The sequence below is a fragment of the Mirounga leonina genome, unplaced genomic scaffold (genome assembly GCF_011800145.1).
Source record: "Mirounga leonina isolate KUSES-001 unplaced genomic scaffold, KU_Mleo_1.0 Mir_115, whole genome shotgun sequence".
Lineage (NCBI taxonomy): Eukaryota > Metazoa > Chordata > Mammalia > Carnivora > Phocidae > Mirounga > Mirounga leonina.
Window position 1 is genome coordinate 6,509,034 of NW_023270268.1, and position 26,575 is coordinate 6,535,608.

Below are 26,575 nucleotides of genomic sequence, written 5' to 3' on the forward strand. Positions count from 1 at the left end.
ACCACAGGACTTAGTCATAACTTTTATAAAAACCCTCGACCCAGGGCCAGGCCCGACGGCAGCGGGCTGCAGTACTTTTCCTAATGGAATCGAGAGCTCCGGGGACTGGGCCAGCTCCTGAGACCCCAGGGAGGCAGCAGCAGACGTCTGTTAGAGCTGAAGGCAGTGCAGGGCCTCTAGCTCCAAGCGAGAGGTGCGGAGCAGCCACACCAGCCCTCTCCCTACATGGGGACAGAGGGCCTGGTCTGCCTGGAGCAGCCCCATCAGAACCCCCAAACCTAGTCCTGGAGAGACACCTTCACAAAGAGGGTGGCAGATGGGTGCTGGTCTCCGTTCTTTGACAAGAGGTGGACATGGCGGTATCCTGGCAGGGGGATGGGCAGGAAAGAGCACACGGAGAGTTCCGGTCACTCGGTGAGGATGCTCCAAGGGACAACGGCCCGGCCCAAGAGATAACAGGCCCCGCCTCCTCCACCTTGTCGTCCCTCCCCTCAACAAACCTTGCTTGAGGCTGCCCAAGGGGATGGTGCTCTGGCCAATGAAGTCATTCTTAGAGGACGCGTCATAATCCTCCACCACGAAGCGCACGAGGGCAAGCTCAGGCACGACCACCTCAAACACGAACTCTGTGTCCCACCATGGGTTGAAACCTGGCAGTACAAGCCCCACGTCAACAGTGCGGACCAGCTCCAGGGGCCGGGCCCCACCCACGCCCAGCAAGTACCGTTATTGGTGACTACGGCAGTCTGGCGGCTGGCCACGTCCCGGCCCACACCGTGGATCTCCACCGTCACCTTGGGGTCCACAATTGAATTCTTATTCTTGTTGACTTTCGGCAGCTGCTGCCCAGAGATGACCTGAGCACGGGCAAGGGACAGAGAGGGTTCAGGAAGGGTGGCGGGGAGGGAGGCCCACGGGCTCCTGTCCCTGCGGCGGCTGGCCATACCCTGACACTGAGCCGCTTCCGGGTCCACCAGGGCCCCTGAGCCAGGGCACGTGAGTTAAAGGTAGAATTCGGGTCTCGCAGGAAAGCAGGCTTCAGCACGTAGCCACAGGCCCCGTTGTCCTGGAAGCGGCCCTGGTACACATCCATCTCTGGGCCAGGGGTCTGGAAATTCAGGGCCACTGGAGGCAGGACAGAGCAGTCATAGGCTGTGGGCTGACCCGGGGGCCCTAGAGCCCAGCCTACCCAGGGTACACTGAGGCCTTAGGGTAACATGGCGTGGCAGAAGCAGGGTCCGGCATCACTCCAATGCCTACTGCCGCCCTGCCACCGTCACCGACCCACCACGCCAGCCCACATTCCATTTCTGGTGCCAGAATTCAAAGGACGACTGTGCTAATGAGGCAATTTCAGACCCTGACTTGCTGGCAGGGGCATATGTCCAAACCGAGACTACTAGTGCCTGAGCCCGCAAGTCCCTCCCCAGAGGCTCCTGACCCCTGGCCCTCTGGACTGAAACCCTCAGCCCAGCCTCCTCAGCCCCTGCCAGCCCATACCGATCTGGCAGCCCCCGTTCCACATCTCCACGGGGCTGTAGTTGGAGGAGTCTGTTCTCCACCCAGCAGGATAGATCCTGCTCAGGCGACTGACATTGTGGCGAACAAAGCTGTTTCCTGAAAAGGGTGTGCGGGTGGTCAGAAGCACAGGCCTCCCGGTGAGCCCCAACCCCACCCCACCCCTGCCCCCCGCCCCCCTCTGGTAACAGCAGGGAGTGCTGTGCACTTCCCGAGTAGTGGAGCCAGGCCTGGCCCAGGCCAGTCCAAATGGTCAGACGGATTGCCAGCCCCCTGAGAATGCAGGGCCGGGGCTCACCTGACTCTTGGAGCAGTCGGAGGGCGCGGTTCTCAGAGAAGGACACCATCTCATAGAAAGCCTGCCCTGGGGTGCCAGGGCTGGGGAAGCCCACAAAGTGGACACTCTTGCAGTAAATGACCATATCGGAGAGCTCCTTCACTAGCCTGAGCTTGTCCTCCTGGGGGCCATGGGGAGGCCCAGGTTAGATTCAGAGGTTGGGGCAGGTGGGCACTGAGAGAGCCAGAAACCCAGACACGGAGAGACAGAGAGGGAGACAGACAGAGAGAGGGGGGCAGAGGGTCTGAGTGGCAGCCACAGAGAACTGAGACAAGGCAAACATCCCATGATGGGAGAGGGCCCCAGGGCTGCCCCCTCCCCCACAGCTCCCCCTCGAACCCTGGACTTGCGCTGCACGCGGCTCCTCACGGCCTCGTCCTCCATCTCAGCAGCCTCATCCTCATCAGACACGACAATGGCTTCAGGGCCACCCTCCCCGCCAGGGGGCAGGAGCCCCCCCAGCTTCTTCCCCTTCAGCAAGATCTTCCCCTTCAGTTGCTAAGAAGGAAGGAGCAGCTCGTCAAGACCCAGCTGGCCTCCCAGCCAGTCCACCTGCCCTCTCCTCTGGGTACCCCCATGCCCACCGCGAACCTCAGGGGAAGGCAGACTGGTGGTGACCCCGTCCAGCGGCCGGTCCAACAGCATGGGGCCCAGGATGGTGCGCAGGTGTCGCGCCATCACACGCTGCTGCTCCAGGCTGCAGTGGTTCTCCAGGGACAGGATGACGGGGTAGGGGGACGCCTGGAGGCCCCAGGGCAGGTTAGGAGGGGCGGGCCGCCCGTACCGCGGCCCTCCTCACCCGCCAGGGGCGCGCGCAACCTTGAAGGCGTAGTCCCGGATGGCCCTGAGCACGTCGCAGAGGAGGATCTTGGAGGTGAAAGTGTAGCCGTGGTAGATGACCGGCTCCTGGTTGGGGCCGTCCCAGCAGTCGAGCTCCAGGCAGCGGCAGCCTTTGCACAGCGCCCTGCGGGGAAGCGTGGCGGCTAGACCCTCAGTGCCCGCCCGGCCCCGCCCCCAGGCCGTCCCGCCCCGCCCCCGCCCCGGGCCCCACCGGATGTAGGCTTCGGTGCTGCTGGGTCCCGTGAGCTGGTCTTCCAGCAGGTACGTGTTGTGCGAGGAGGACATCAGGTAGTGGCTGAGTGGCTGGCCCATGTCCTGGTAGACCCGCCGGTGCGCCAGGCTGAACGCGCTGCCGTCGGCGGACAGCAGGTACATGAGGAAGCCGTCCTTGGTCATCTGCCGCTGCGCCTTGGCTGCGAAGGACGAGGCCTGCGCGTCAGAGCCCTTCCCGCCAGGCCAGCCACCTCCAGGAGACCTTCCGGGCGCCACCGCTCGGGGAGGGGAGCCCCCAGCTGTCCCTGCCTCCCTGTCCAGAGCTGGACCTTGATAGCTCTCGGAGGGGGTGAGTTTGAGTCAACCGTCAGACTGTGACTACCCCAGGGTGGGGCCCTGTCTTCTCCTCGGTCCCCCACACTGTGAGACCGCCTGAAGCCTCATCTCCTCCTCCTCTGGGCCTCCAGACTGAAGCCCCTCCAGGGAAGGGCCCCGTCTGTCCATCTCAAAGCCCGGCCCAGGATGGAAGCAGGAAAAGGGTTTGCTTTTCCAGCCTCCTCTCTATTTCCTGGAGGAGGAGTCCACAAAACCCCCTGGAGAAGGAACCAAGAGAGGGGTGGTGATGCTGGAGCCCTGTCTCCCATCTGCTTGCTTTCAGGGGGCAAGCAAATACTGACCAGGGTGCCCCCCTTCCCTCCAGCTCCCTACACTCGGTCTGTAGTCTCCCCAGGGGTCTCCCAGCACGGTGTGGCCCCAGGGACTGCAGGCCAAAGGCCCCAGCCAGACTCTCACCAGTCTCACTGGGCTCATAGCGCTCAATGAGGGAGAGGGCCAGTGTAGGCCCTGCCGCCTCCTCCCGCTGCTGGTGCTGCAGGAACGTCACTAACTGATCCACCGACAGCGTTTCCCTGGAACCGGCCGCCTCGGCAAAGGTGCGATCAATCTCCTCCCGCTGGGTCAGCATCTTGTAGAAGGCCTCAATTTCATCATCCTCCAGGGAGTCCGTCTGGGAGTGGTCACATTCCTGCCAGGCCGGGGGGGCAGGGCTCAGAGCATGCTCCCCACTAGGGTCCCGGGCCCACGGCCACACAGACCCAACCCTCACTCCCTGCCTCACCCTGAAGATCTTCCGGGCATAGCTGTCATCCACTTGGATGTTGAGCTCCTTCAGGAAGTTCTGCAGCTCCTTGAAGCTCATCTTGTTGTCCTTGTTTTTGTCAGCTTTTCGCAAGCAGGAGTGAATCCAGCTGGGCAAGAAGTAAGGAAAGTACCCAGGAGCCCGGATACCCCCAGGTCCCAGCTACAGCCAGGTTTCAAGCCCAGGGTCAACTCCTGGGCCCAGATGGACGGAGATCACCTACAGACAAAGTCCCCTGCAGGCCTGACATACTGCACACCAGCATTCCAGGGACAAGACCGGATGGCCTCTTCAGAGGAAATGATACATCCGATTAAGGGGGCTTTTTTCTATTTACTGGCTTTGAACCCTTTCACATTTAAAAAAAACAAAAAACATTTATTTTCTCACTGTGAAAGAGTTCGCTATAGACAACTTACAAAATGCAGAAAAGTAAATAAATAAATCCCCCATAGTCCTGTCACCCAGGGATAATGCCCGTTAACGTTTCAAGGTATGTCCTTCTGGTTTTCAATACGTAATTGTGAGCCAACTGGACTAAAGCACTTGAGGCTTATTCTACAAGAAACAGCAAACTTGAAGGCACAGATCAGAGAGGATACCACAAGCAAAAATGAAGCCTGCGTCATGCTGTCCCAATGGGGGCACTTAGCCCCCACTTCTCCATTACCTCTGGCCCTCTCCCCTCAGACTTGACCTGGAGAAGTCAAGAAAGAGGACCTCCACAGTACATCCATTAAAGAACAAAGACCATGAAAACAATTTTTTAAAAAACGACAGCAGGTTTTTAGAAGAAGTCACAAAGGAAACAACATAATTGATGCCATGTAAACTTTAAATAATTCTGAGGGTCAAATAAAGAAGAAAATAAAACTGTCCAGAAAACACGATGATGACCCTAATAACTAAATGAGAAAAGGCCATAAACTGACCTTTTGCAAACATTCTTGGTAATCAAGATATTAACAATTTGCAAATGAGATGCAGTTTCTTAAACTCTAAGATCAGCACTTTAAAAGTCTATTACCCAGTGCAGGTAGGGGTGAGGTGACATGGACATCCCATCCACCACTTGGATAAAGGAAAGTGTTCAACCCTTGGTAATGTGATGCAGAGATATAGCTAAAGTTCGAAACCACTACATCATTGGACTCACTAATTCCACTTCTAGGATTCTATTGGTAAGGAAATACTCCTAAATACCGAAAGCTCTTAGGAACATAGTTCTTTGCAATGTTACTTATAGTAGTGAAAGACTGAAAATAAATGTTCAACATTAAAAGAATGGATCACTGGGCACCTGGGTGGCTCAGATGGTTGAGCGTCTGCCTTCGGCTCAGGTCATGATCTCAGGGTCCTGGGATCGAGTCCCTCACCGGGCTCCCTGCTCCTTGGGAGCTTGCTTCTCCCTCTGCCTCTCTCTCTCTCTCTCTGTCTCTTATGAATAAATAAATAAATAAATAATAATAATAAAAATAAAAGAATGGATCACTAATTTATAGGGCACCTACTCAGTGGAATATTACATAGTCACTACAGCTTTTTATGGAGACTATACTAACACAGGGAAATAATCATGACATAACAGTACACAGAAAATGGATACAAATGTAAGCTCTCCACTATTTTTGGCAAATGCATCATTAGGCAAATTGAAATGCAGAAAAGAAGACTGGATGCAGAACCCAAAAATTGGCAGTTTCATTTTGTGGGCCTTTAAAACTTCATTCTGGGGCACCTGGGTGGCTCAGCCGGTTAGGCGTCCTACTCTTGGTTTTGGCTCAGGTCATGATCTCAGGGGTCAGGAGATTGAGCCCTACCTTGGGCTCTGCACTCAGTGGGGAGTCTGCCTGGAGATGCCCTCCCCTCTGCCCCTCCCTGCACACATGCACTATCTCTCTAAAATAAATCAATAAATCTTTTTTAAAAATTAAAAGAAAACTTCATTCTAACACAGCCATATTTTATGTATATGTTTACATGAAAAAATAATTATGGCAGAATTCCAGGTTAAAAAAAATCAAGTTCAGAGCAGTCCAGCCAAACATGAGGTCCCCATGCTGATTGTTATTCAGCAGGCTGGGATGGATGGCTTTATGATCTCAGGGGCTGGGCAACAGAACCCTCCAGAGGGCACAAGACTGCCCAAGGATAAGCCTACGCTACAGAATTGGACTTTTAAGAAAGCTCAAAATCAGGCAGAGATAGCACTGAGAAAAAATACTTAAAAATCTATGAAATGCTGAAAAGCACAGAGTAAGGAAACGAACAGAGCTCAAGTATATCCCTCAAAGCAGTTGGATATACACTAGCAATGAATAATCAGAAAATGAAATTAAGAAAGTAATTCCATCAAGTAGCCTCAAAATGAATTAAAATACTTAGGAATACATTTTTTTAATGTATAGCTTATACTCTGAAAACCACAAAACAATGTTGAAAGAAGTTAAGGAAGATCTAAATAAATGGAAAGATACCCATATTTACGGATCACAAGATTTGACATCATTAAATAGGGAATACTCTCCAGATTGATCTACAGATTCAACACAACTACACAACCCCTATCATAATCATGCTGGCTTCTCTGCAGAAACTGATCCTAAAATTCACATGGAACGTCAAGGGACCCAGAATAGTCAACACAATCTTGCAAAAAAAAAGAACAGGCACCTGGGTGGAGCAGTTAAGTGTCCAACTCTTGGTTTCAGCTCAGGTCATGATCTCAGGGTCATGGGATCGAGCCCTTGGAGTCTGCTTGAGATTCTCTCTCACTCTCCCTCTGCCCCTCCTGCTCTTGCTCTCTCTCTCTCTCTCTTTCTCGAAGAAATAAATCTTAAAAAAAATAGAACAAATTTGGAGAACTCACACTTCCTAATTTCTAAACTTACAAAGTTACAGTAACCAAACCATTGTGTACTGGTGCAAGGATAGACATAGATAAATGGAATAAAACTGACAGCCATGAAAATAAACCCTCTTGGAGCACCTGGGTGGCTCAATCGGTTAAGTGTCTGCCTTCAGCTCAGGTCATGATCCCAGGGTCCTGGGATCGAGCCCCTCGTCGGGCTCTCTGCTCAGCAGGGAGTCTGCTTCTCCCTCTCCTTCAGTCCTCTCTCTATCTCACTTCGCTCTCTCTCAAATAAATAAATAAAATCTTTAAGAAAAGAAACCCTCCTATTTATGGTCAACTGATTTTTGATGAGGGTGTAAAGACAATTCAATGAGGAAAGAACAGTCTTTTCAACAAATGGTGCTGGGACAACTACCTACATGCTAAAAAAATGAGGTTGGATCCCCCACATCACACCACACACAAAAACGGATTCAAAATGAAGCAAAGACCTAAATTTAATAACTAAAACTACAAAACCTTTAGAAGAAAACAATAAGAGTAAACATTAGTGACTTTGGATTAAGCAAAGCCTTCTTAGATATAACATCAAAAATCACAAGCCACAAAAGCAAAAAGTAGTTGAATTAGACTTTACCAAAACTAAAAACTCACGTTTCAAATACCATCAAGAAAAAGAAGAGAACCTACAGAAGAGGAGAAATTATTTACAAAGCATAATTATGATGGGACTTATATCTAGTATATTATGCAACCCTTACAACTCAATAATAAAAAGACAAATAGCCCAATTACAAACCGCCAGGGATGTGAATAGACATTTCTCCAGAGAAGATACAGGAAAGCAAATAAAAAAACTAATGCTCAACTGCATTAATCATTAGGGAAATGCAAATCAAGACCACGATAAGACACCTATCAAAACCTAAACCAAACCAAAACAAAAAACCCAGAAAATAACAAGTGTGTTGAGGACTTGCAGAAATCGGAACCCTGGTGCACTGTCGATGGGTGTATAAAGTAGGTCAGATGCTGTGGAAAACAATATGGTGGTGCCTCAAAAAATTGAAAGTAGAATTATCCTGTGATCCGGTGACTCTGCTTCTGGGTATATACCCCAAAAGAACTGAAAGCAGAGTCTCAGATATTTGCACAGCCATGTTCACAGCAGCATGATTCACAACAGGAAAAAGATGGAAGCAACCCAGGTGCCCATCAATGGATGAATGAAGAAACAATATATAGTATATGCAGACAGTGGAATATTATTATTCGGTCTTAAAAAGAATGGAAATTCGGACACCGGCTACCACACAGATGAATCTTGAGGACATTATGCTAAGTGAAATAAGCCAGCTGCAAAAAGACAAATACTCTATGATTCTACTTGTCTGAGGTAGCTAGGGTGTTCAAATTCAGAGAGACAGAGAGTAGAATGGTGACTGCCGGGGGGCCGGGGCTGGGGAGTGGGGATTGGAGGTGGGAGAATGAGAAGTTGTTGTTTAATGGGGAAAGAATTTCAGTTTTACAAGATGAAAAGAGTTCTGGAGATGGGTTGCACAACAATGTGAAGGTACTCCACATGACTAAAATGGTTGAAAAATGGTAAATTTTATGTTATGTAGATTTTACCACAAGTAAAAATTTTTAAAAAATAAATCCATTTTAAAAAGAGCTTAACGGGCGCCTGGCTGGCTCAGTGGGTACAGTGTGCAACTCTTTTTTTTTTTTAAGATTTTTAATTTATTTATTTTAGAGAGAGAGAAAGAGCTTGCATGAGCAGGGGGAGGGGCAGAGAGAGAGGAAGAGGGAGGAAATCTCCAGCAGATTCCCAGCTGAGCACGGAGCCTGACTCGGGGCTTGATCTCACGACCCCGAGATCATGACCTGACCTGAAACCAAGAGTCGGACACTTAACTGAATGAGCATCCAGGTGCCCCCGAACATGCAACTCTTGATCACAGGGTTGTAAGTTCAAGCCCCATGTTGGCTGTAGAGATTACTTAAAAATAAAATCTTAAAAAAAAAAAAAAAAGAACTTAACAACAACAAAAAATGGGCAAAGGATCTGACAGATATTTCCTCAAAGGATCTGATAGATATTTCTAGAAATAACCGATAAACACATATAAAGATAGTTGACATCATTAGCTATCAAGGAAATGCAAATCGAGACCACAATGAGATACCACTTCACACCCACAAGGATGGCTAGGATAAAAAAGTAGTAACCGTATTAACAAGCCTTAGTGAAGATGTGACACATTGGAACCCTCATACACTTCTGGTGGGAATGTCAATTTCCTCCTTGGAAAACTGGAAGTCCTTCAAAAGGTTAAACATACAGTTACCATAAGACTTATAAATCCTAGCTATATACCACACCAATGTTCATAACAGCATTAATTCATAAAAGCTCCAGAGTAAAAACCCCACTGTCCATCAACTGCTAGCTGGATAAATAAAATGTGGAATAAGGAGACCATGGAATATTACTCAGCCATAAGAAGGGATGAGGTACTAATTCACACTACAACATGGAGACACCTGAAAAACATGCTCTGTGAAAGAAGCCAGTCACAAAAGACAGTATGATTCCATTTATATGAGATGTCCAGAAAAAGGCAAACGTAAAGAGCCAAAAAAAGTAGATCAGTGGTTGTCTAGAGCCTGGAGGGTTATGGGGAAATGGGGCCTGGCTGCTCAAGGGTATGGGGTTCTTTTTAAGGTGATGAAAGTGTTGTAAAATTACTTATAACCCTGTGAATATACTGAACAGCACTGACGTGTAACTTTAAGCAGGTGAATCACATGGTATGTGAATTATATGTCAATAAAACTGTCATTAAAATAAAGGAACTGGAGCTGGTTCCACCCTAGTCCTCTGTACCAGAAGGCTGACCACTTTGAACCATAGGCTAGTGTGCTATTGTGCATCCAGATTTGGAAGTGAATTTGTTTTAAGCTTACAGGCTGGCCTGCACATGAGGCCCAGGGAAACTTGATCACTCCCCAAAGAATGGCACAGGGGGTACCATAGCCTTCCAAATTCCCAGAGAGAAAAAAATGTAGTAACTCCAAGAAACATGGTTCAAACACTCAAGACTCGGTCTCGCATGGAAGCTGCTGCCATTAGCAGAACTCTGTGCTGGTTCTGGGGAGGAGAAGAGGAGACAGCGGGGGCTGCACTGAGTAGACCAAACAGGGCTCCAGGTACCTTCTCAGGGCTCAGGACTAAACTGTGTTCCCCCCAAATCAATATGTGGAAGCCCTAACCCCCAATATGATGGCATCTGGGGATGAGTCGTGGGGGGCTTACATGAGGTCATGAGATGGAGCCTTCATGATAGAATTAGTGCCCTTATAAGAGGAGACACCAGAGAGCTTGTCTCCCTCCTCTCTCTCTCTCTCTGCCATGTGAGGACACAGTGAGCAGGCAGCCCCTCACAAGCGAGGAAGAAAGCTCTCACCAGAACCCGACCACGCTGGCCCCCAGACCTCGGGTCTCCAGCCTCCAGAACCGTGAGATTCATTTCCATTGTGTGAGCTGCCCAGCCTCTGCTATGTCCATATGACGGCCCAAGCTGGGTATCTTCCACACGCAGGCTGCCCTGGTGATGACCACAGCCAGGATCCACAGGCTGGGCCAGAACCCACTGCCACCAGAAGGATACTGCTGCAGCTTCTGCCTCTGGTCCATGGAGCCCGAGTGGTGGATGATCTTGCGCAGACCCTGCACCCAGTGCTGGGCCTCGGCCGGCGACGGCGCTATGAGGTCTAGTGTGTTGCGCTGGTCCTTGAAGACAATGGAGAAGCAGCGGTCCTCGGGCACATCCCGGGCAAACTTCTCCATGCCCTCCGTGCGGTGCCCCTTCCGCACCTCCTGAATGTCCTCAATGGAGACTGCAAAAAGGGGATAGGTGGCAGAGCTTCGAGGCCAGTCCCTGCCCCCGGTGTGGCCAAGGCACAGCGTGGGGACACAGAGCCAGGGCTGGAGCTCAGGCCTGGATCCAGAGACAAGGAGCGGGGCAGCAGGATGGACAAGGGGAACACAAGGGAGGAAGGAAAACAGAGACCGAGATGGAGAAGGAATGTGACACACAGCTGTGGTGGGCAGGGGAAACACCGGGGGGTGGGGGGGTGGACAGAGGGAGAGACTGACCCTAGAGAAGGGCACCTGGGACCCCAGGCCCTGCTGTTTCCAGGCTGGGAGGGACTAGGGCAGGGCAGGGCTTTTAGAGATGGGGAGAGACCATTCTGGAGCTTGGAGCCTGTGACAGACAGGATATATACCCTCCTAATCGCACTTGAGTTTGGACCACCCTCCCCTCAGATAGCTCTGAGAGCCTGCAGGCCCCTCTCCCGACCATGCAGGAGCCCGGAGCCACCCTCTGGCAGCCCTGGCCCCGGGGTGCGGGGGCACAGGGAGAAGTGCTTGTGCTGCGGCATGGACACAACCTTGCCCTGCGTGTGTCCATGTGTGTCCACGTGTGTCCTGACCTCAGGGATCCGCTTGGCAAGAAGAGTGCGGGAAGGCTCTTGCCCTCTAGGACCCCAAGTGGTGCCCCTTAGGGGTCTGAGAGAGTCCATCATTCTGCCCTCAGGAACTGGGCAGAGAGCCCTCCTGTCACACCCACACCTTCCAAGCTTCAGGGAGCAGCAAGACCCTAGGGTGCCCTTCCTGGCCTGGCTGGGAGCCAGTCCCACCAGCTGGGCTCATGCTAAGTTGCCCAGCATCAAGGTCCAGGCTCCACCCCTGCCCCACCTGTGTCCTGAGCCCTCCACATCCCTCTGTCCTGGGTTCTAGAGCAGCCCCAGCTGCAAGCTCACCTGTCCTCCCCATGCCTGCCTGCACCCTGAGTGCCCAGAGGCCTCCGAGCCACCTGCAAGCCCCATGTGAAGGACATGTACCCAGCCTGGGCAGCAGGCTCCGAGAGTGGGACTTGTGAGCCCCGGGCCATCTGGGGTGCAGGGGATAGCCCCGCTTAATTCCTCTGTCCATAGCCTCCTGCGCCCGCTAGGCTCAGGCCAGCTGCCGCTGCCCCGGGCTGGGAGTGAAAACAGGAAACCTGAGCCGGGCAGCTCCTGGGCCAGCACCCCCACCCGCACCAGAGAGAAAGTCCAGATGCCTGCACTGCTGATAATACTTCGTCTGCCTCTGGGGGTCAGAGTGGAGGGAGCGTAGCGGTGGCAGGATCAGGGCAAACTGAGGGAGCAGAGAGAACTGGGGGTGCTGCTCCCCTCCTCCCTCACCTGGCCTCAGTTTCCCCGAGGGTAGAGTGCATTTGGGGACAACAGTCTCACTGCTCCCCCGGAGAAGGGAAGCAGCCAACAGGCATGCTCAGCCGGAGAGCCGTCTCAGTGTCTCTGACCTGGAAGAGAGCCTCTTCTGGCCACATTCCTCACCTGAGCACAGCTGGTGCCTGACCCCGCACCTGTCACCCCTGCAGCCCCTCACTCACGCCCCTTCCTCAGTCTCGGCCCTGCACCTTTGCTCACACTAGTCTCCTGCCTGGAAGGCTCCTCCTGCCCTTGTGCTCACAGCTCTCCCAGTATGAGGGGCTCATCTCACCAGCCCAGGTCCCCTACTCTTGTCTCTGCCCCCATGCCCGCTGCCGCCCAGTAAGTGCCAGGCACACACGGGAAACCAGGCATATGTACGGGCTCTCAGGAATCCCCAGAGCTCAGAGAGCAAGACGCCAGTTCCCACTGTGCCGCCCCCCACCAGCGTCGAACAGGAAGCCCCATATCAGGGCTGAGGCCCATGAAGGAGCCTGGCTGGTGCCACCGACAGAGGCCAGACAGAGACGAGGTCTGGGTCACTCCCATGCTGTGTGACTGACATGCACTCGGGTGGTTTTCGGAGAGTACTTCAGGTTCTGTCGGCTTTAACCCTACCCTGCCTTGCTCAGAAACCTTCCGTGGCCCACAGCCCCAAGGCCCCCTGCCTGGCTCTTCCCGTCTGACCCTGCTCTGACCCTGCTCGTGTCCTGACTCACCTCTGACCCTGCTCCAGGCCATACGGCCATCAGGAGATACTTTCTCAGGTTTCTACCCAGTGTCGTGAGGCCCGGTAAACCCTGCCTGGGCACCTCCCCTTCCTCCTGTCCCCTCTCCCATCTGGAGCCTGTCACCTGTGTCTGACTGCACTCCCCAGTGGGTTGCCCCTGCTCCTTCCCCCTTCCCCACCTCGGCCAGGGCAGGGGTCTGGGTTGGGTGAAATCCAGCAGCCGCCAGCCAGCGCCAGCCAGCCTGTGTGGCTATTTAAATATAAAGTAGCTAAAATTCAGTAAAATTAAGAATTCAGTTCCTCAGTCACACCTAGCCACATTTCAAGTGCTCAAAGGCCACAGGTAGCTAGAGGCACCCATACTGGACAGCACAGATACAGAACATTTCCGTTATCAAAGAAAGTTCTTTTGGGCAGCATTGGTCTAAAAGTTTCCCACCAAGTAAAGATGCAGCGGGGACCTCTCATTTTACAGAATCTTTAGGCCATTCTGTGTTACAAAGCAGCTAACCTGCACAGCTTTCTCTGTGGGGCCTTGCTGCAGGCACTCTCCATTTGCAGGCCTGAGCCTGGGGTTCCAGGGCCTTTTCCAAAGCTTCCAGAAAATCCTCAGACCCAATACCCTCAAGGGAGCTGCCCAGCTAATAAGGCCTCGCTCCACTCCACCCTACCTCTCTGCTGTGGCCCCAGTCCCGGGAAGGAACTGCCTGCTGCGGCCCCACCTCATATCCTGGCCGCTGATACCAGGAAGGGCCTTATCTGCCCCTGGACTTTGGGCTTGGCTTTGGGCCTCACTACACCTGTAGTCCTAATCCGCCCAACTTCCCTCCTTCCCACATCTGTCTAGGTGGACACCCTGTGCGTTCAGACAACACTGCCCAGAAACCTCCCTATTTCTGAGCCTGGCTTTCCCACCTGTGGTCACAGTTATGTATCCTTACCCTCAAAAGGCTTTAGCCTGTCCATCTCTGGTCCTCCATGACTGCCCTGTCTGGCCCAGACTAGGCCTCAATTGCCCTATCGGTGATTTAACTAACTCTTCTCCCCCACCCTTGCCAGCTTCAGTTTCCCTGTATCTGGTCCTGATTGTGTGACCGACCTGGGCCCCACTAGGCCAGGCCTGGGTTTCCCTATTTGTGGTCCAGGATTGACCTCCCCACCCCACCATTCCCTGCCCCAACCAGCATCCACTTCCCCGCCCCAACCAGCATCCGATTCCCCGTGCAAGCATAGGATCCACACTCTGCTCCCACCCTGCAGCCCTGGGACACTCACACAGCTGGGACTCCGGGGTCCGCATGACCTTGCGGGACTCCTGCCAGATGGTCTTGCAGTCTTCCTGCAACTTGTAGAAACGCTCTCTCCGCCATGAGTTGGACTTCACCTTCAGGAGCTGGCTGCCCTTTAGCAGTGCCTGTAGGTCCTCGTCATCCTGTAGGCCTAGGGGGCAGAGCTGGTGAGATGCCACTTCCTCCGGTGTCCCTGCTGCCCCAGGTCCCATGCTAGCTACTCCCACCTCTGGACCCTCTCCGAGAAGGGTCCCACTTCTCACCAGCCTCACCCTCCGCTCTCCCTTCCCTTCTCCCACCTTCACCCATGCTCCAACCTGATCCTGGAGCCCTGCCTCCTCCAGGAAGCCATCTCTGATTGCCAACCAAGGCCATGCAAACCTTAGGACACCCACCCACTCAAGGCTACACTTTATATACTGTGACCTGCCATCCACAGCTGAATGGACAAGGGGAAGCAGCTAATTCCAGAACATCTGGTTCTGGGGAACCAGATGCCTGGGAAATGGCCTGGCTCTGTAAAACAAAGTGTGCCCCTCCTGGTCATACCTAGGGGTCAGAGTGATCTGAAGGAAGCTGGGACCAAAATATCAGGCCGGGCAGGAAAGAAAAGGTCCGGAGGTAACAGAAGTTGTAGTTCTTGGTGTCAACACTATGGTTGCAGTAGGACCCTCGTGCCCATCCCTGCCACGCTCACCCTGCTGCCCCCACCCTGACTTCCACCTGCTTGAGTAGGTCTCTGATCCTTGCCGCCAGAAGGGAGAGATGAGCCAAATGTGGCCTGGGTTTGGCCCCTGGGATGCCCCTGGCTCTCCCTGTCCACCCCGTCTCTGAGTGTCCTGGGTCTGGGATCCTTGGGCTATAATAGTCCTAAGGCCCAGTGCAGCCTTCTCAGCAGCTGAGGCAGGACCCGGCCCGGGGCCCTAAGTGAGGACCAGACCCTAGCTGCATGGCCCCTCCTACCCAGCTGTCTTCAGGGACCCAGGCTGGCCTCCTCAGCATGGGCTCCCAAAGATACAATGCCCTTTGTCCTAACAGGCCCAAGCAAGAGATACCAAAGGGGCACTAGGCCTGGCCCCCCAGGAGCCCTCATCCCCGAGCAGAGCCTATATCAACTGTGATCAAGGAGAGACCATGTCCCACCTTAATGATTCATCAATATAATATAGAGATAGATGCATCTAGATCCAGATCTATCGGCTGAGCCAGATGCAGTCCAGCAGCCAGCTCTGCTCAGAGCCAGGTGACCATCTCACCTCACTCTGTCCCCAAAACTAAAACTATGTGGCCCTTCAGCAATCTTTATCCTCTTGCTCCAGCAGAGCGGTGGCATCAGGGACCGTGTCGGTCCAGTCTGAACGGCCTGTGACCAGGCCTATAAGCTTTTCTTTTCCAAGCCCAGATCCACAGCCCCTGATAGGCTCTCCAGCTTTATCCATGCCCCCCCGCCCCACCAGCCTGCCCCACACACCCATAAGACCTAGGGAAACTTCTGAACCGCTTCCCCAGGCCTCAGCCACCCATACGCTCTCTATCCCTCCCCAATCTCCTGCCTTCACTAGGGACAGAGCCCAGTGCTAACAACCACCCATGACTTTAGGCAGCTCCCCTCCCCCGTGGCTCCGTTCCCCCATCAGCACTGGGTGAGAACAGCGTCAGAAGAGGTGTCTGTGAGCCTCTGATAGTCTGATGTGCCTTCTTCTTCCTTTGTCCCAAGTCTCCCCGCACTTCTGGGAGACCCCTCTGTCTTAGTATGAGCAGCATCCCTTCAGCCCCAGGGGAGGTTCAGTGGAGAAGGGGGCTCCTGCAAGATGTCCTAAACTGTTGGCTGTGTGTGTGGCGCTTGGAACCAGAGGACGGGAGTTCCCAGATGCCAGAAGAGAGGTCCTCAGCCTCTGCTGGGGTATTCCATTGTCCTTTCTGAGCTGAGGTGTAATCGGCAGGGGCATCTCCTTACCCTATGCCTGCCCCCTGCCCCCCAAGCTGGGCACTCATTAGGACAAGCCATTGCCAACAACAGAGATGGTAATGGGGGAGGGGTTGGAAAGTAGAAGGTGAGCCCCACCCTCCGGTTCTGGAAAACACCATGGGGAGATGACATGTTCATCCTGTCCTGGAGCCAGGCTGTGGCCTTGTCTGCGGTCAGGCAGAGATAAGACCCCTGGCTGCTGACATGGCTTCCGGAACACGGACCTCAGCCCCGAGGTGGGCCTTGATAATAGCCACCACCTTCTGGGCCATTAGGGAACCTGGGCAGGCACCCCCACCTCTGAGTCTCATCTGCAGCCGGCCCTTTTATTTCTGAGGCCCCTGGGCTGCCCGCCCTGCCACCCGTGCTCCCTCAGCACCCAGAATGTTGATGGGCACTCCTCGCTCAGCCCCACTCACTCAGCTTCAGTACCTTCTCCTCCTGTGGGAGGGGGGTGCTAAGGGGCCTCTACCTCAGGGGCCCCTGGGCTGACCTGGCAGCCTCACCAACCCGCTCAGGCTGGCCGCACACAGTGAGGTGGCCATGTGGAGGAGGGCACAGGGTGTGCAGGTGCTAACAGGAGGCTGAGGGGGGGCCCCACAGCCATACAAAGCTACACAGTTACACACGGCCGCACTCAACGCACCGTGCCAGAACATCACCCTCACAATGGTGATCAGAGCAGCTACCATAACATTCATGGCCAATATTTGAATAAGATACTGCTCTTAGCACATGTACTTAACCCCCCCCAACAACCCTATGAGGAAGGCACTATCATTATTCCCATTTTACAGATGAGGAAATTGAGGTTCAAGGAAGTTACATGGCAGAGTCAGGACTCCGAAGCCTGCCCAAGGGTGAGTGCTAGGAAACATTACCTTATGCAAGTCACCGCTCAGGCGCACTGAGCAATGTCAGAAAATCCACAGAACACATACTGCAACACGGAATGACAGACTCGGTCCCCCGGCTCGCCCACTGTCGGTCTGCCTCCCACAGTCACCAGGACACAGCATCACCCTGGACCACACGCGGCCACACTGGTGCCACAATGTCACACACTTGGTTATACCGCATTACACATCCTCATTGCCGCGCAGTGGCCCCACGTGCCACGTGAGGGACAGAGCCACCACCAGATTACACACTGGGTCCCCCACTGTCACACTTGTCATGCACACTTGCACACCATCACACTGGATCACAAAGGCTCGGAAAACCATCTCGTTACACAGTCGTACCAGTTACACACTGAGCCACATAACTAGTAGTGCCTCAGAAATTTGTAAACAGGAGGGGTTGGGGTGGTTAGGGGTGCTAAGGGGTGGGGTGCTTTGGAGGGACTCAGGTAGATCAGGAGAAGTGACCTATCCCACCCACCCACCCACCCCTGGCCCCGAAAACACTCCACATGCCACCCCTGCAAACACAGCCCCACAGTGGGTCTCGCACTCACAGGAGTACTAAACAGGTCCACTCAAAGGATGGAAGGCACACAGTCTACATCCTGCCCCAGCTGCCTTCCCAGCGGAGCTCGGTGCCCCCTGCGTTCCTTACCCAGCCTCTGCCCATTGAGCGCCGCCACCCTGAGGCTCTGCTCCTGCAGGTAGAGCTCCCTGGAGCGGCTCCGGCTCGGGATTCCCAGGCACTGCATGACGCTCCTCAGTGCCTCCGCGCCACCGAGCCTGGCCCGGGACAGCGCAGCCTCTAGAAGGCCCTGGCAATGGGGGCGGAGTCCGGGCGTGGAGGGGCGGGGTCAGAACCCAGAAGGAGGGGCCAGCCTGGAGGGGCGGAGCCTCGGCCCTAGAGGCGGGGCGTGAGAGAAATCAGGGCTGAAAGGGGCGGAGACAGACCCTAGGAGACGCGGCCAGTCCCGGAGGGGCAGGACCTTTGCCCTTGGGGGCTGCGGCAAGGGCGGACTCCAGGCGGGGAGAGGAGGAGCCAGAACCCAAGAGGCGGAGTGGGACAAATCTATAACCCAGGAAGCAAATCAGTGGCGAAAGCCAGAGCCCAGAAAGGTGGTAGGGGGCGGAGGCACAGCCCCAGAGGTTGGGGTGGGAGGCGGGGGAAAGGAGCAGGGTCTGGGAGGTGACGGGGAGGCAGAGCGTCACTTAGGAGGCCGGCCGGGGGCGGAGCTAGGGCCCAGAGAGCGACCCGAGGGAGGGCCCCGCACTGAAAACGCGGGGTTCGGGCAGGGAGGGGCGGAACCTCGGCTTTGGAGGCGGTGTCCCACCAGGGGTTGGTGTCCACCGGGGGCGGAGCCCGAGTCGCGAATTCGAAACACCTACTGGGGGCCGGGCGGAGGACGAAGTTTGAGCGAGATTGAGGAGAACAGGGGAGATCGGGTAGCCGCGGCCTGGGTGGCCAAGTCTGAGAGGACGGGATGGGGCGGGGTCAGACGGAGCCGGGAATGGAGCCTGGGGCAGACCACCAAGCCCGCCAAATATTTTACTTCAATTACTCAACGAAGTTACTGTAATTCAGCTGGCTGTTGCCTCACAGGCAGACCTGTTTCCTTCTCACAGTTTCTCCACCCGAGTAGGGTAATCGCTAAGGTTCCAAATGCGAATGGAATTCTTGAAAAAAAAAAAAAAAAAAAAAAAAAGGCTGATCTTAAAAATGAATCCATTAACGCAGGCTTGCTTTGATGAATAGATGAGAACTACTGCAACTTTATACAAAACTGTGCTGCCAGTGTGCTCGGGAACAGTGGGACCTTTCATGTAAGTTACAACTTCTCTTTCATGCCCCCAGCCCCTACTGTGTGCCAAGGTCAGGACACCACCCAGAGGCCTGACTCACCCCTCTCTTTTACTCTCTGCCTCTGACTAGTTCCTCCATTCGCTTCACTGCCGCTCCAGTCCCCAGCACTGGCAGTGAGTCACCGTCAAAGCCAACCATTAGCACGGCCAAGCAAAGCAACACTAACAATAAACTGAAGCGCAGAGTGACTTGCCTACGGTCGCGCCACAGAGAATACATCAAAAGAACGTGTGTTGGTGTAGATGAGCTGAAATACGGGCCCAAACAAGTTGTTCTTCATTTGGAGAGGGAGGAGGCAGAGGGTAAGGTGACCTGTTTTAGAGAAACCACACAAAGGTTCTCATCCAGAGGACCAAGAGCCCCGCCCCGCCCCGCCCCACCCCACGCCAAGGACCTACGGATAGAATCACATCTCAATATAATTTGCTTCCTTTGAATTCTCATGTATTTTATTTTATGCATTTAAAAACATGACCCTGGGACGCCTGGGTGGCTCAGTCAGTTAAGTGTCTGCCTGCGGCTCAGGTCTTGATCTCAGGGTCCTGGGATCGAGCCCTACATCATCTGGTTCCCTGCTCAGCAGGAAGCCTGTTTCTCCCGCTCCCTCTGCCTCTCCCTCTGCCCCTCCCCCTGCTTGTGTGTGGGCGTGCGCTCTCTCTCTCTCTCAAAATAAAAATAAATAAAATCTAAAAATAATAAAAATAAAAATAAAAACATGACCCTGAGGAGGGGTCCACAGGCTTCATCTGACTGCCAAAGTGGCCTATGGCGCGAAATGTTAAGATCAGTGTGGATCAGTGTGTGTCTGTGGGTTATGGGTCTGGAACCCCGGGGACAGTTTTGAAACATAACTGAGGTGAGTAGGAGGCTGGCCACCCCAACTTGCTATGATGGCTCTGGAACCATTATCTTTTGGGGGTACTGGCTCTCTTGCCAACCTTGAGCTCCTATGCCTATCCATGCTTTGTCTTCACGATGTCCCCTGTAAATAGGGTGTTACTATGCCATGGGTGGGGGGAAAAAAGGGCCCAAAGAGGCAAAGGGACGTGCTCAGGGTCACAACATTGATAAATACAGGCAAAATGAGGACTGCAGTCCAGGTCTCCTGGGGCCAAGATGAGGCCCCTCCTATGGCCTGCCTTCCACTTTTACAAATGCCAGTTTTGACAGTGGGGCAGGGTGGATTTGAGGTAGGTAAAGTTAGTGAAGGTGGATGTGTTCAGCGAGGGAAGGGCCTGCGAAGTAGTGTCCTTCTGGGTACATCTGGAGACCTGCTGGCGAGGCCAGTGCAGTCCTGGCTAGAATGGAGACAGCAGAGGCAGTGGAGGAGGGGGAGGAGGCCAGGGGAATGGAACATCAGTCTGAGGGCTCCAGAGACACCAGAAGGAGGCCCTTGGTTCTTGAGCCCTGTTCTGGGCACATTTTTCCTAGCAACAGACTCCCTTATGGTGCCCCCCTCATCTCCCAAGAATGCACAGGGCATGGTCACTTGGGTGTGGGCCTCCTGCAGGAACAGCCCCTACCGAGTGCCAGGCACTGTTCCCATTGCCTTCTATGTATGACCTCATTCAGTCCTCACAGCAAGCCTATGAAGTCGGTAGTGTTCTTGTCCCCTATTTCACTGAGGAAACTGAGGCACCAAGAAATCAAGGAATTTGTCTGGGATGAAAAAGTCAAGGCCTGAACTCAGTCTGCCTCCAGAACCCATGCCTGTAGCCTACACTGCATCTGCACACATCTGGGGTGAGGACGTAGGGGACATCTCATATCTAGGGAGGCTCCGTGGCCCCCCAGGCCGTGGGGAGGGGGGGACTTTCTGCAGCTGACTGCCAACTGCCCAAGCCACATGTTCGGTGCTGTGGGGCCCCAAATCTGAAAGGGGTACGGACTCTCCAATGGAAGCACAGGGCACAGTGACCACCCCTTCCTGCCATCAACTGCCCTTGCCAGGTTCTTGCTTTCTGATCTGGTTTGCAGGAGGGACCAAGGCAATTAAGGGAGGGTAATTCTGGGTGATGAGCTTGAAGTGGCAGGGCCTTCTGGGAAAGAGCTTGGGGTTGCAGTGTTCCCGCCAGTCCCGCAGGAAGGGCTGGACAGAGTGAGGCATTTGGAAGGCAGGTCTCAAACAGAATGGGCCAAACCCATGCCACAGTGCCTCCCCGTAGCTTCCTTTCCAGGGAAGACACCGGGGGAGAAAGACTGGCTGAAGGCACAGATGCCTGAGGATGGAGCCCATTCCAACATGAGCTGTGCCAGAGACGACCGGAGGGCTTTTAGGAGATCTGAGTGTGAGACAGGCCCAGAAGAGGTATCACTCTGCAGGGTAGACAGCACTAACTAAGGGATGATGAGAGAGAAAGCAGAGGTCTCCACTGTGGTCCTCTAAGCCATCCAGACTCCCTTCCTGCCAGTCTTGCAGGAGCACTAAGGACACCTTTGGTCTGAGAAGATGAAGCACTGGAAGGGGCAGGGGTCCCATGATCCAGCTGGATGAGGTTGCCTTGAGGAGCCCAGGCCAGTGGTGGGAGGGTCACAGCTCTGGGCCCTGAGCAAGGTCTCTTTGGGCCATGGAGACCAGGTCTAGGCCAACCAGGAAACACAAGACAGACTAGCGGCTGGCTGAAAGGAACATCTCCTATGCCCCTGAATTCCAGGGGGTCTCTAGTGGGCAGCTGGAGGGCTCTGCCTTTCTCTTTCCCATCTATCATCTTCATGTATGGTTTAGATGGACAGGGGGTGGGCACTGAAGTCTCCCACCCCAGGGATACTAGAAAACAGGGAGATACGGTTAAGCAGTGATTGGCGTAAGGGGCAGGTTTTGCTGAACTGGCAGATGATCTCAGAAACCAGGAGGGCAAGACACCCTTAAGAGTGAGTGAGTCCCCAGGCTGGAGCGGAGAGATGCTAGACCAGGCTGGGGGGCCCGACCTGCCAGAAGCCACTGCTGCTCTTTGTCCTGGAGGGACAGCAATACGGCAAGGACTGTTCCCCGGTGGGTCAGAGGGACAGAACTAGCTGGACAAAGGGTGGAGCTGCAGGCAGTTCAGCTGAGACTCGGCCTGGTCCCGCCAGGAGGGTGCGCGGATGGGAGGATCCGGCCGCTCCTACCAGCGTGGGCATCGCTGACAGGGATTTCTGCGCTGGGCAGTTACCGCCGCCCAGCCCGACCTCGGCCAACCTTGCACACCTCCTCGTCTCCTCCCCCCCCCCGCACCCCCCCGCCACAGCCACGCGGCCTGACGCGGTCCAGGCAGCCTGGGCTTTGGGGAGCCTCTCCAGCGGGGCCCGGACGGTGTGGGGAGAACCTGGTTATTCGTGGATGCTGGTTCCGTCCCTCCTCGGCCATTCCGTGCGCGCTGGACCACGGAGCCCAGCCTTCTGAGACCAGAAAAAGGCAGAATCCTTGAGGCGGGGTCTGGGGGTCGGGGTTCGCCTTCAGGGAAGTCTTCAGACCCGCACCCTCCCCCCACCTCCGGCCAGATCTGGGGGACAAGCCCAAGGTCTTGCCTGGCAGTCCCACCCCGAGAGTCCCCCGCGCCGAGATTTCCCCAATGCAACAAAAGAGTCGAGAGGCGGGCCCGGGGCGGGGCGGAGGGCGGCCGAAGGAACCTGGGGGTCCCCGGCCCAGGGCCCGGGAACGGCTTCGCGCGGGGTCGGCCGGTGCAGGGTCTGCCCGCACGCCAGCCAGGAACTCACCATGCAGGGTCAGGAAGTCCCGGCCCGAGTCCATGCCCGACGGGCGGCGCAGCGGGAGGGGGCGCCGCGGGACACACGCGCGCGGCGACTGCGCCGGCGGCCTCGGGTCCGAGCCGAGTGCGGTGAAGGGACCCGAAAGGACTCCGGTGGGCGGAGACCGGAGGTGGGCCCGGGACACCGCCCCGCCCCCCCGGCCCCGCCAACCCGCGCCTACCCCCCCCCCCTTGGGGGGAGCGGGGGGGGGGGGGGGGGGGGGCCCGCAGCTGGGCCAACCCTGGCCGGGGCTAGTAGGCGCACCCAGGCCAGAAATAGTCGGATTCCTCCCGCTTCCTCCGCCGCCGCCACCCACAGGCGTGGGCCCTGTCATTACAGCGGGCGGCCCGGCCCCACGCCCTACCTGTGGACGCTTCTCCGGGTTTGGGGTGCCGCTCGAAAAAATCTGGCGTCATTCTGGGAAAAGGACCGCGTAACTTCGAGCCCAACTGGGCTGCTGCGGAAGGGAGCCTGGGCGTCCGGGCGTCCAGCCGCGGCTCCCCGGATCTCTGCTTTCCCTTCTGCAAAATGGGTGCGCGGGCATGGGTTAGGAGGTCCTCGGAGAGGTATGCCTAAATCTTGTCCGGAGGAGGGTCCTCTCCTCTCTCGATGGGAAGTTTCTAACCCCAGGAGCGCCTTTGGTGAGGGCTGGGGCGCAAGCAGGGAAAGCTTACAGCAGTTGGGTGCGGGGAACTCACCTTTGAGCCTCTCGCACACCAAACCCCTGGTGATCTGTATGGCAGAGTGGTGGGACAGGACAGAGGGGTGGGTTACATCTCCAGGATCCCTTCTTTGGGTAGCCTCCCAAGGGGCTGTCTGAACAAGGGGCCCTTAGGCCCCTACAGGGAACCCCCCCCTTGCTCCCCTCAACTCTTGCCACCCAGATACCCTCTTTATAGGGTACCCATATACCCCCAGGGAAAGTCCAGGAATCCTGCTGCCCACCACCCTTTGGGAGAGTCCCTTGGGAGAGCCCCCAGAAGGCCTCCCAGATTGAAGGGTGCTGGGCCCACCAGTGAATCACCCAGGCTTCCTGAGCACTGATAAAGCCATCGTGAGAGTCTGGCAGAAGTCAGTTGGACCCCTCTTGGAGGAGAAGGCCTGGCTCACCTTAACTCTCTTTCCAGTACAACCAGGCCTAGGTGGCCTTGAATACCTCAGGTAGAGATATAAGCCACAGGGCAGGTCTTCCTGTACTGAGGGTCGAGCCTGGGTCAGGACTAAGGGACTTCGGAGAGGCCCCCCCCTCCATTATGCCTTCCCTCCACATAGAGGGTCTAGCCCTTTATCTGGCACTCATTCTGGTGGGCCTGTCCTTCAGTAAGAGTGCCCCCTGGTCCTGACAGGCCTGTCAGAGCCCTCCTTGGTTACTCTTCCAGTCAGGGATGAGCATGTCCACACTGGCAGGCCTGACTTTGGAGTCCGGTGGGGGGGGAGGGATGAGGGGGACTGTATCCCCCCCTCCATCCTAGGCTAGGACATATGCCAAAAGGCCTGCTCTCTGAGGGCCTCTGACCTTCCTGGGGGCCTCCAAGCCCCTCTACTCAGCATGTCAGTCCTCAAGCCCTGTTCCTCTTCCGAGGCAGAGACGCGATGAAATTCTGACATCAGCAGTTGCCTTGGCTTCATCTCAAGCGTCATTCCTGTTGATCCACGTCACCTCCCAGCTCCGAGCCCCATGCTCCAAACTAGGGCATTATTTGGGACCATGGCCTCTCCCTCTGCCCCAGATGCCTCTGGGTTGGGGCCTGCAGCCGGGCCCTTCCTTTACATAACCCCATCCCTCCCCTCACAGGTCCTCTTCTGGCATGGGGCCCAAGCTGAAGCCTCCTCCCTGGCCTGAGATGGTTAGGTGTGGCTGACTCAGAGTTGGCACATACAACCAGGTTCTGCCGGAAAAGAGGACTGGGCAGCGCCCTGCTCAGAGAAGCCAGGTTGCTGCCCTGCCCTGAGGCTCAGTCTGTACTCCTGCACTCCATACCGTCCTCACCACCTCTGTCTGCCCCGCCCTCTCTCACAGGCTGCCTGCGAGGTCTGCTGGGTGCCAACCTCTGTGGGGAGTGAGTGACTATGCGTCTTTGGGTGGAGGGGCTGGAGGGCCTAGCAAGATGCTTTCTACCCAACCACAGAGTTGCTGGCTTCTGCTCCCTCCTCCCTAAATAAGCAGGGCCTTTTGTGGGCCCAGCCCTGGCCGGGCGCCTTAATTACCCTTCCTAAAACCCAGCTCTCAGTTACCTCTGCAAGATGCCCTGAGATCCTGGTGACTCACAGGATTTTTGGCAGGCTCAGTTAGTGCGCAGAGGGGGCCATGTGTGCCCAGAGCCGTGTTGTCCTATGGTGGAGTCTCAGGCATCTTGCCCCCGCAGCTGACCATCGTCTTCAATGTGTGTGTGAGGCAGGGTGCAGGGGAAGGGGACTTCTGGGATGACTGGGGACAGGTAAGACCTAGTGAGACCTAGTGTTAGGGTCGTGCCTACCTCCAGGCACTTACCTTGGCCCCTCCAGCACCACCCCCTCTAGAGGCCAGGGGAGGGGGAGGATCAAAGCCATGAATGTCAACTTTCAGGACGGTCGGGCTCCCGGTGGCATGCTTCGGCCGGCCCCGCCCAACCCTTCCCCCAGAAATGCAAACCCAGGCAAACTTGAGTAGGTGAGGTGGAGCAGGTTTATTCTGTCCCCCCTGGTCTTTGGAGTCTCTGTCCCAGGGCACGGGGGCGAGGGGCTGTTTAAATCCGCTGTGCCCTTTCCTGCTGTGAGACTTTGAGCAAATACCTTCATTTCTGTGATCTCCACAGTTAGGAGCTGTGGTGCCCTTCAGAATCCGCTGAAATACCAGATGTTGGCTACCTGGTACAAATCAGCACCTGCTGGATGGACATACGCTGACATCCCATGTCCCCACAGCTGTCCCCTCCCTGGCCTCCTTCACTAAGCCTGGTGTTCACAGAGCCCAACCTCAGGTTCTTGGTCTAAGGGCATGCCCCTGATGCTTGCCAGGGCTGGAAAACCCCATCTGAATCCCCTCCAGAGGGTCCTGGACCCAAATCCAGACTCATGAGGAGGAAAAGTGAAGGCAGCCTCTCCCAAGGAAGCAGCTGTGGCAAGTGCGCATGCTCAGATCATGCCAGGACGACTACTAACCCTGCAGGGATCCAGGATGCTGTGATGGACCACAGGGTGTCTGGGCCCACGGGTTATCCCAGGATGATATGGGACGATTTGGGATTACTTTTCCATAATTACATTTGTGGGATTTTATTGTGTATTTGTTTGTGTACATAACTGTGATGTTTATTTGAACGTGGACTAAGTCCCAGTGCTCACCTCCACCCTATCCCCCCCACAGGCAGAGTCTAGTGCTTGGTGTGGGGGAAGAGTCAGGAGACTGGTCCTCAGACCCTCCTCTGAGGGAGGAGGCACACTTAAGTCTGTGAAGCGAAGAAGACACTGCTTTGCTATTTCATTTGTTCAACAAATATTTATTGGGCACCTACTATGTGCTAGGCACTGTTCTAGAGGCTTGAGAATCACCAGTGAACAAAATATACCCCCAACCCCCGCCCTTGTGGAGCTTAACTTCTAATGGAAAGAAAAGAGACACCATAATAAACATAAGAAGTGAATTGTGTAGTATATTAGAAGGTATGTAGGGTAAGGGAATTCAGGAAAGGGAGAGGGTTAAATTTTAAATAGCTTGGATCTTACAGGGAAAGTGACATTTGAGCAAAGACTTGTAGGAGGTAAGAGAGTGGGCCATTCGGAGATATCCGGTGAAGAAGATTCCAGGCAGAGGGGACAGGCAGTGCCAAGGCCCTGTGGCAGGAATCTGGCTGGTGTGTTGGAGGACTGACAAGGAATCCATTGTGGCTGGAGCAGAGGGAGAGGGATAATGAGAGGCGACAATGGTAATGG

At 55.0% G+C, this 26,575-nt stretch overlaps 1 protein-coding gene and 1 long non-coding RNA gene across 3 annotated transcripts; one reads left to right on the forward strand and one right to left on the reverse strand.

Moving 5' to 3' along the window:
- Nucleotides 1–10: 10 nt before the first annotated feature.
- Nucleotides 11–22,771, reverse strand: PLCD1 (phospholipase C delta 1). 2 transcript variants are annotated; one of them, XM_034992058.1, is made up of 15 exons: nt 22,631–22,771; nt 14,186–14,350; nt 10,575–10,803; nt 4,026–4,155; nt 3,701–3,932; nt 2,907–3,108; nt 2,675–2,819; nt 2,447–2,596; nt 2,195–2,353; nt 1,817–1,976; nt 1,501–1,617; nt 947–1,125; nt 725–857; nt 501–650; nt 11–364 (listed from the first exon to the last, which is right to left on the reverse strand). In XM_034992058.1, the coding sequence occupies exons 1-15, from the start codon at nt 22,662–22,664 to the stop codon at nt 279–281; spliced, it is 2,271 nt and encodes a 756-aa protein (XP_034847949.1). In that variant the 5' UTR covers nt 22,665–22,771; the 3' UTR covers nt 11–278. The 2 variants fall into 2 exon arrangements, with proteins under 2 accessions (XP_034847949.1, XP_034847944.1); XM_034992053.1 differs by lacking the exon at nt 22,631–22,771 and adding an exon at nt 17,729–17,995.
- Nucleotides 18,050–19,167, forward strand: LOC118001900. The gene is made up of 3 exons (XR_004676873.1): nt 18,050–18,189; nt 18,827–18,894; nt 19,004–19,167. It is a non-coding gene; the product is annotated as an uncharacterized LOC118001900 (long non-coding RNA).
- Nucleotides 22,772–26,575: the final 3,804 nt, after the last annotated feature.

Bases quoted from the DNA above. Each gene is read 5' to 3' on its own strand.
- PLCD1 (XM_034992053.1), bottom strand. From the start codon at position 17,825: ATGCAGTGCCTGGGAATCCCGAGCCGGAGCCGCTCCAGGGAGCTCTAC. The intron at 10,804-14,185 runs GTGAGTGTCCCA...CCCTTTTTGCAG, and splicing joins GACCCCGGAGTCCCAGCTGT to TCTCCATTGAGGACATTCAG. The intron at 4,156-10,574 runs GTATCCTTCTGG...CTTCTTGCCCAG, and splicing joins CAGAGGCAGAAGCTGCAGCA to CTGGATTCACTCCTGCTTGC.